The 9812-nt window shown below is 36.8% G+C and overlaps 1 protein-coding gene across 1 annotated transcript; it reads left to right on the forward strand.

The window, feature by feature from the left end:
• Positions 1-962: 962 nt before the first annotated feature.
• LOC127813473 (transcription factor LHW-like) lies at positions 963-7537 on the forward strand. The gene is made up of 10 exons (XM_052354440.1): positions 963-1753; positions 2771-2995; positions 3116-3197; positions 3647-3688; positions 3767-3826; positions 4316-6037; positions 6152-6253; positions 6594-6734; positions 6879-7004; positions 7143-7537. The coding sequence occupies exons 1-10, from the start codon at positions 1659-1661 to the stop codon at positions 7311-7313; spliced, it is 2766 nt and encodes a 921-aa protein (XP_052210400.1). The 5' UTR covers positions 963-1658; the 3' UTR covers positions 7314-7537.
• The last annotated feature ends 2275 nt before the right edge of the window (positions 7538-9812 follow it).

Consider the following 9812-nt stretch of genomic DNA (forward strand, 5'->3'; position numbering starts at 1 on the left):
CGCCCCCCGATAAGGGGACACGGTAATCTCTCTGGTCCCGAGTGAGGCCCATGAACAAGGCTGCAAACTCAGGCATGCCAGATGCCACTACAGTAATTTTAAGCCGAGGACGATATGACGTCATCATGACAGTGACGCCCACCCACCTCCTCCCCTGTTCAATTACATTTACATATATATATATATATATTTATGCGCTCAGAAACATCTCCCTGACAAAAGCCTGCAGTGGTCTGTGGGCCCGCCCACCCTCCTCTTCCCCTCCCTGAACCCTTCAAACCGTAAAGATCATAATAATAAATGGGTAATTTTCAAAAAAAAAACCCCAAACAGGACATACAATATTATTTAAAAAAAAATCAAAAATATAAATAAAATAAAAATGACAATAAATTCAAACGAGTCAAAAATTATTTTGAGCCATAAAATTTTATTTGACGTGAATAAATTTATGAGTAATATAAAATTTATTTGATGCATTTAACATAATAATTTTAAAATAGATTGTAAAAATTATTTATAAATATTTAGAAAATTTTGAAAGAAATACTTTTTTTTTTCTATGTTTAATGAAAGGTTCTATTCAATTTGAAAAATGGGAAAAATTAATGCCCTAATTTTACTTTAAAATTCTTTTATTTGAAGTTTGAACAGATTATTTTATTTTATTTTTTTGGGCGAAATAACTCTCTTAAGTGTTTCAAAAATAATTGTTTTTATTTTATTTTAATTATTAGATAATTTTTGTTTATTGATGTTTGCTTTTTTGGCCTTTTTGAAAGGTCTGTTTGGTTGGACAGATAAAAAAAAAAAAAAAACAAAGACGGAACTACAAAAAACACAGTCCTCTGAAAAGATGTAGCAACCGACAAATGAAGGGGAGTGGCGCAACCGTAAATTAAACCCAAACCCGACGCCCTTTTCGAAACGACCTTTTGGCGATTAATAATGTGGCGCATTTCAGAACCGACCCGCTTCGCATCTCAGAGAATCAATCGGCCACCCACAGAAGAACAGAAGCAAAAGCAAAGCGGAGAGAGAAAAACAAACCCAAACCCAAGCCCAAACCCACTGAAGAAGAAGAAGAAGAAGAAGAAGAAGAAGACGACGACGATCTCACAAACCCAAAGAAGAAAAGCTCCAGAACCCAGAAAATTCGTACCCTTCCACTCCATTTTCCGTTTCTTCGTTCCATCATCAGTGATCTCTACTACCGTTTGTAGAACTCCATAACCATATTTCACCTTCAAAAATGGAGAAAGTCATGGCCCACTACGAGCTTATTGCTTGTGGCATAGTGTAGTTTCCTCTTCTTCCTTTTTCAACAAGGCTGTTGTTCTTTTTCTGTTCCAAGTTTCTCTATCTACGCAGTTTCTTTTCCCCTCTTTCTAGAATGGGTTGCCGTGTGATGATTGCCGGAAACTTGGATCCCGAGAGAGAGAGAAGCGGCGGGTTGAGGACCAAACAGGCCGGACGTGGGTCGTGCCGCGGGAGTTAGGCCCATCACCCAACTCGCCGGAAAATGCACTTCCTCCGGCTTTGAGCTTTTCTATTCTCTCATCTTCTCTCTCCCTCTCTCTCTCTTTCTCGCTCTCTCTCTCTCTCGATATAACTATCTGTTTCCTTATAACTGCTTCTGTTTCATTCGAGTTCAAGCTATGGGGTATTTGCTGAAAGAGTTCCTCAAGAATCTCTGCGGCGTTAACCAGTGGTCTTACGCTGTTTTCTGGAAGATGGCTGACCAGAACCCCAAGTATGTTTTTTCTGATCTGTAAACGTAGATAACTTTCTGTGGATGTCAGTTTGGTTGCTGAGAAAATGGGGCTGAGACAGGTCTTCCGATCTGTATCTTCTATTTACTTAACGTTTACATCTGTTTGGGTGCTAGGAATTTGAGATTTTTTTTAAATTTTACAATTAAAAAAAAATTCAGGTTTGAAACTATTTATGGAAGTGATACAAATTATTTTAAGTCAGCATTCACAGTGGATTAATGCCATGAAAGTTGAAGTGCAAGGATTGGAAGAATTTGTCGTATTTTTATATATTTTTTTAATAAGTTTCTAAATTGTTGTATTTTTTCGAAAAAAACTTTGAAGAACAGGGAGGGAGAAGGGGGAGACAATGGAATTCTGTGTCTTGCTTTTGCTGTTAGTTTTGCCCATTTGCATTTGGATCTGTTTGTTCTAGAGATTCGCGCATTCTTATGTTTGGTTGCCAAGAAAATGCATCGAGGCAAAGTGAAATAGGGAGCCTACTGATACGGTCTATGTTACTGTAACACTGAATCCTACTCAACTAGGCCAACATTAGTTGTTTTAATTATGTTACATTTTCTCTTTATACGGATATAGAATTTTACTATATCTGTCTTATGGGTTGAGGTTTCAAAGATTGATACGTTTCTGAGATGTGATTTTGACGTGCAAGGTCTTTTGTCTCCTATTTTTGGAGTCTTATGTCTTCTTGGTTCTGCTTTGTCTTGCAGAATCCTAGTGTAGAAAAAGTAGATTTGTCTTGGCTTGATTGGCCCTTTGTCCACCATATCTTTGCCAATCCCATATCTACTGATTCTGAGCTGGTGTTTTCCTCTTGTATTTTGCTCCTTGTGCAACATTTCCTTTACCTTTTCATGCATGAAATAGATTATGATTTTGTATTTTGTGCTTTGTTGCTTGCTGTAACTGATTTTCAATTTCTATTATTGACTGGTTATTGGCAAGAATGGGTGTTTGTAATTTTAATTGAGTAAATGGGTTTGGATTGTCAGGCTTCTTATTTGCGAAGAATGCTATTATGAACCTACTATGCCATTTTATGCTCTTACCTGCACTCCTGGAACTGAGAGCTCAGAACTGGCTTTTGAGGAGTGGGAGGCACCTCGGGTTTCTACCAAACCTCAAAGTGCTTGGATCCAGGACCAATCGGAGGATAAAATTGGTTTACTTATGGACAAAATGATGATGAATAACAGGCTTAAAGTTGTGGGAGAAGGGTATGACTAAGTTTAATTCTCTATATTTAACTTTCTAAGTTCTTGATGCTTTCTTTTTGTGTTCAATTCAGAAATTTAAGATGTCCTGCATATGATATTTTATTTTATTTTACCCTTCAGACTAGTTGGGCGGGCTGCATTTACTGGTAACCATCTTTGGATTCTTTCAGAGAACTATGCCAGGGAGACTCAACCACCAGAGGTATATTAAGTTTGGTTGTTCTCATGGTTGGTGGAACATGGTAATCTAATACTTGTCCAACATTTATAAAGACATGATATCCTTGTCTGACAACTTTTTTAGCAATTTTTTATTTGCTAAAGCACAAAATTATCAAATACAACCCTCTTTTGACCCATGGGGAGCCTCGTGCACTGGGGATGCCGACTAAAGCATGAAAGTAGAAAATTGATGTTCTGGGGAAAATTCATGTCATTTATCTTTATTTGCTTCTTCATTTAGAGTCCAACATGAATTTATCTGTTAATTTTACTTTTTCACCACTGACTAGCATTTTATGCACTTGAAGAGGCAAATACAATGATGTTATAGACAGAACTGCAAAATGTGTTTTGTTAAGAATTTATTTCATATTATTTTGTTACTATATCTGAAATTAATATGACTTTGGCTTACATGGCTGCTCTCAGGTTCAAAATGAGGTGTGCCATCAATTTTCATCTGGCATAAAGGTATGGTTGACTTAAACACTCCAGTTATCTTGGACCTCAAGTTTACTGGTCCATCACTAAATTTTTGTTTGCCTGCAGACAGTTGCTGTCATTCCTGTGCTTTCTCATGGTGTGGTTCAGCTTGGTTCATCCTCTACTGTAAGTCATTTATTTCTTGAACTTCCTAGCTTTGGGCACAGTCTTTTTAGTTTGATTACTTTGACGTGCCAGTGCTAGTGCTATTAAACATGGCATTTATGTCTGCATCAAGTGTGAGGTTACTGGCTCATTAATTAGCTGTTTAGTGGCAGCTAGATGCTTAAATTAATCTATGACAATGTAAGTTTTGTTTGGAAATTAGCCGTTCCTTTTTCTTTCGTTTATTTAATTTTTTTCATGAAGGGGTTCTCTTAACAGAATAATTCTCATTGATTTGCAACCTGAATTACTAATCCTTCTCTCCAATTGGATGAGGGAATTTAGAACTCCCACTAAAAATGAGATCAGTATGAATTGTGAAGTCTTCTTGTTTAGTTTTCTTCTGAATATTCTCTTTTCACTTCTAAGGTAACAGTTTCATCTCCATTGCATTTTTGATTTGGTCAAGATGCTGAAAATTTGACTGATTTTTCATCATTGCCTTTTCAGATTAGAGAGAATATGGCATTTGTGAATAATGTCAAGAGCCTGATCCTAGAGCTAGGATGTGTTCCCGGTGATCTTCTATCTGTCAATTTCACTTCAGAAGAACTCTCTCCAGTTGTTGGTATACCTGTATGCCTAGGGAAATCTGCTTTACCTGACCTGTCAGGGAGCTATAAGGTGGAAGTTCCTGTTCCTTTTGAGGCTAATACCTGCAACCAACAACATATCTCATCTCAGCCTGTGGAGCTTTTAGGTCAACCTTCCCATTCTCTAATTAAACAGGCCGATGGTTACCTGGAAGGTACTTCAACATTTCAAGCTCCAAAGCCAGCTCATAATGTGGTTGGATCACAGATTGGCCTTTGCCAACCAAACGTAAATGTGAGAATGAAACCAAGCCTACTTTTCAGTAGTCATCCTGCACATGGAAGCACCAGAGGTGAAATCATTTCATCAAGACCAGAGATTTTACTGAACCAGCAGGTTTATTTACAGAATCTGAGGCCTGGACTTGATGAACAACCTTGTGTTGGTTCTTCATTTGCAAACTCTGGCTATTTGAGATTAATGGATGAACAGTTTCTGTCAGGTGCACTAGGAGAGAATATTACAAACAATCTGAGCACATCTAGTGACTGTGTAACATCTCAGCTCAGAACAAATGAAGAAGGGTTAAGTTCTAGTTGTCATCCAAGATCAATTTTAAATCCATGTTGCCTTCCAATGGAAGTGTTTTCATTTGATTTGATGTGTCATTCGACTGACAATAAGTTCCTTTCAAGGAGTTCGAATCTAATATATCATCCTGGAGATGACAAGTGTCATCAAATTGAGGTGGCTCAGAAAGGAGGTATAGAAAATGATTTGTTTCAAGCCCATAACATCCAGTTGGTCGATCTGGGTAAAAATATGAATTTTAGTGAGGACCCTTCTGCTTTTGATCATGATAGTGGAAAGAACAAGCATGGGAATACGAGTCCAAGATCTAGAAATGCTGAATACCAGTATGAATGCATCCAACCTTCATCAAGGGATGACCTGTTTGATATTGTGGGTGTGGATTTCAAGAACAAACAATTCAATGATGAATGGAGTGCTTTTTGTAACAGTGACATGAAAACATTGGGTAACAATAATTGTACGCCTTCAAATCTTCAGAGTGCAGATTCCGACTTATATTTAGTTGATGGAGCAAACTCAGAGAGTGGTATTTTCTCTGCAACGGGCACTGATCACCTATTAGATGCTGTTGTAAATAGGGTCCATATTGCTGCCAAGCAGAGCTCAGATGATAGCATGTCTGGCAGGACAACGTTAACAAAGATTAGTGGCTCTCCTATTCCTAGCGCTTCAACCTCAAATGGCCTAGTTAGTGGATCTGATGAGAGGCAGGGAGAGCTATTTGGACTCCATACATCTCTGGAAAAATTAGGAACAGCAGGATCCTGTTCCTTTAAATCTGAGTCTAAGAAGGAAGATGCAGGTAACGGCTTAAACACCAGTTCCATTTACGGATCTCAGATCAGTTCATGGGTTGAACAGGGTCATAGTTCGAAGCAGAACAATAGCGCTTCGACTGCATATTCTAAGAGGCCTGATGAAGTAAACAAACCAAGTCGCAAAAGGCTTAAACCAGGTGAAAACCCTAGACCGAGGCCAAAAGACCGCCAGATGATCCAAGATCGTATGAAAGAGTTGAGAGAAATTGTACCTAATGGTGCAAAGGTGATCTTCTTTCAAATTTCTGCCTGTTTTTTCAGGTCTTTTTCTTAAGTTTTTTTTCCTACTTTTTGAAGTTTAGGTACTGACATATTCTTTTTTGTGTTTTTGAGTTAACAGTGTAGCCAAGATTTGTTGCTGGAGCGTACTATTAAGCATATGCTTTTCTTGCAAAGTGTGACTAAGCACTCAGACAAACTCAAACAAACTGGGGAATCCAAGGTATGGAGAGTACCAGTAATTCTACTGAAGTATCTCAACTATTTTTCTATGTTGATGCGAAACATATATTTTGTTCTTAATTTGTGGGAAGATGACAATGTGTGGTGTGAAGTTTTTTAAAACTTGAAACTACCCAGTTGTAAGGGTGTCACTAAACATATGACGATATAAATTTGGAAATGATTAGGTCTTACTGTTTTGGAACTCAATGGCTCTAATAAGTTCTTATAATTTTTGGTATACTGTTCTATAACTTAAACCATTTTATAACTTAAACCACATAACATGGTTTAACTGAAGAAAGCTCCTGTGTGGTGTATTATGTCGCATGAAATCACAGATTCTCGACAAGGATGGCGGGCTGCTATTAAAAGACAACTCCAACAGAGGAAGAACTTGGGCATATGAAGTTGGTTCGCAATCTGTGGTCTGTCCACTCATAGTGGAGGATCTCAATTCTCCTCGTCAAATGCTCGTGGAGGTAGTGCCTTGCATCTCTGTTTTTACGAAGCTGAAGTTCTAGTTCTGCCTCTTTCCATTTTCTGGTTTGGAACAACTTATCATTATATACTTCAACATTCTCATGTCTATCATTGTTAACTTGTGTTAAGTTTTTCCTGGGCAGATGCTTTGCGAAGAACGTGGTTTATTTCTGGAAATAGCCGATGTAATCAGAGGATTGGGGTTAACCATCCTGAAAGGGGTGATGGAGACCCGGAATGACAAGATCTGGGCACATTTTGCCGTAGAGGTATATCCTATTTAAGAGTACTAATCTCTTTATTTAAGTCTACGCCGTGATCTGATAGTACACCGAACACCCAACAATGTTTAGGAATACTGCCCATGTCGGTTCTTTAACTAGTATCGACTATTGGATCGCTTGCAGGCTAACCGGGATGTCACGAGGATGGAAATATTCCTCTCTCTCATCCATCTTTTAGAGCAAAACGGTCAGAGCAGTGCAGCGCCGGGCAATGGCATTGAAAATGGCGATATGGCAGTGCACCAGAACCATGCTGCCTTGATTCCGGCCACCGGAGGTTGTAGTTCACAGTGAGGCAGCCGCCTAATGTTTAGCTGTTGGGTCTGGACATGTTGAGAGCGAGTCAGTGCCTCTGCTTGCCGTGACTAGCATGGTCCTAGACTGGATTTGTTTTGCTTTAGGCTCCTGAATCCTGATCATGTGCTTGCTCGTTGCTTCCTCAGAAGGGAGACTGAGTTCAGCAAATTCTATAAAATTCACGATAATGGATTCGACTGAGTTTTAAGCTTTAGCAGCTAGCTAGTTGTTGGTCACTGAATGCAACCCCCCCTTCTCCTTATAAGCTTCAGCTTAGTAAGCAGTAATATTCACACACCATTAGAAACATTCACACATATATGCACTGTTCACTGTTTTTCCATTATATTATATTACATTATATATAGCACATTCCTAAGAACTAAAATTGAATTGGTCTGATGATAGAGAACTGAGAAAAATAAAGAGGATGGCTAATAATGTATTGAATGTTGTACAAATGTACTATCACAATGGTTTGAGATGAGCGTTTGTATTTTGAAAGCGTTGTATAAGTTTACCGTTGTTAATGCAACTAGGTGGATATACTAAATGGTACTTTGTAACTGCAAATTTACATTTGACATCTATACATATAAACTTAGTATTCATTACATTGAAACTATGTATATTAACTTATTGGATTTGCTTATTTATAATAGTAGTGGGAATAACATAATCTAATTTGATAATGATTTTAATTATAATATTTCCAGTTCTCCATCTAGATCTTTGTAACCCAACGGTTAAAAATTTTGCAATAGCGACATCAACAATTAGATAGTGATTTGAGAAATTTAATAAATTCTCAAAACACAAGTAAAAATTAAATTTAACTAATAAAATACTAACACTTAAAAACATTGATTAAATTTCCAAAACTGTTTCTCTCTCTAGAACTGGAATAGCCACTCACCACACTTCGAGGCTGTTTGGCTTAGCGGTTTGACCGCATATAAGCCATCACAGGAGCTGATCCGCTTGGCCGCATTTGAACTCTAAGCGTTTGACTGAGCATTTCAGCTTATACACTAACATGTGGAAAAGTTGCTATAGCAGCATTTATCAAAAGCTGCTACCCCCAGCTTTGTCAAAAAATGCTAGTAAGTTGACCGACAAAAATGCAATACTATCATAAATGTTTTTTCATATTTACACGCGTACCCTCCATTACCGTTGATACATCTTCTCCCCCCAAAGCTCTCTTCTCTCCCATCATCTTCTCCAGGACCTCTGAGCTGCCATTAGCGTTACTGCGCCGTCGCCCCTCCTTTTTCTTCCATATCGCCATTGTCGTCGCTCAGGAGCTCGCTGCAAGCAGCCTCGGTCTAGATCCGAGTTGCGCCATCATCGATCGGGCCGTCGCTAGCCGCCTCCTTCCTTCTTCCAGCAACCTCCTCTTCTTCCAGATCAATCCTTCTCCCTCTGGTACATCTTGCGAGCTCCTTATTCTTCTTATCAGTTTATATATATATATATATATATATCTATGTTGTGTATTATTTTTCTTTTTTTGTATTTATATGTATATATTTTATATATCTATTTTTTATGTTGTGTGTTATATTTTTTTGAGGTTGTTTGGATATTAGTTGTATATGTTTTTTTATTAACATATAAAAAAATATGTTGTGTATTTTTTGTATGTGAAATTTCTTTCTGTTTGTTTTGTAAAAAAATATGTTAATAAAAAAATAGAAGAAAACTTTCTGTATATATTTTTTGTATGTCAAAAAAATATACAACTGATATTTTAAAAATATGTTATATTTTTGTATAACATATTTTATATTTCTGTATATATATATTTATTTTATTAAAAATATGTTATATACAATTAAAAATATGTTATATCTTCTGTATAAAAAAAATAGAAGAAAACTTGATATATGTAAAAAAATATGTCAAGTTTTATATGTATATATTTTCTGTTTGTCAAGTTACTTACATAAAAAAACTTTCATTTCTGTTTTTTTTTATAATTATATATAATTTATTAACTTGTAATTATAAGTATTCTATTAATTAGAAATTAATTTATAATTTATTTGATAAAAAATAATATTTTTATTATTTTTAATTATATTATTCAGTATCATGTCTATTTTAGTCTTTTTGTCAAGTTCTGATAGCTTATCAGTTTTTACAAACCAAACACATAACTAATAATTGACAACTTAAAAACATATTTATCTAAACACATTATCAACTTAAACTCTATCTAATTTTTAAGCTAAATTACTTAAAAACTATTTAAAAAAACGCTAAGCCAAACAGCCTCTTATCCTGTGCAACCATTGAGATCGACATGTCTGACGATACCACCACCCCACCAGACTGATCCTGCGAAAACGGCAACCTTTGTTAGAACTTCCTCTGTTCAATGTCTGCCCTAAACCGCCCCAGACAGAGACACAGACAGTGACACAGGCACTTTTCACCCATCTCTCCGAGTGGTCGCCATCGCCACTTTCCCTCCAAAAATTAATATGATTT

The sequence above is a fragment of the Diospyros lotus genome, chromosome 1 (assembly GCF_014633365.1).
Source record: "Diospyros lotus cultivar Yz01 chromosome 1, ASM1463336v1, whole genome shotgun sequence".
Taxonomy (NCBI): Eukaryota; Viridiplantae; Streptophyta; class Magnoliopsida; order Ericales; family Ebenaceae; genus Diospyros; species Diospyros lotus.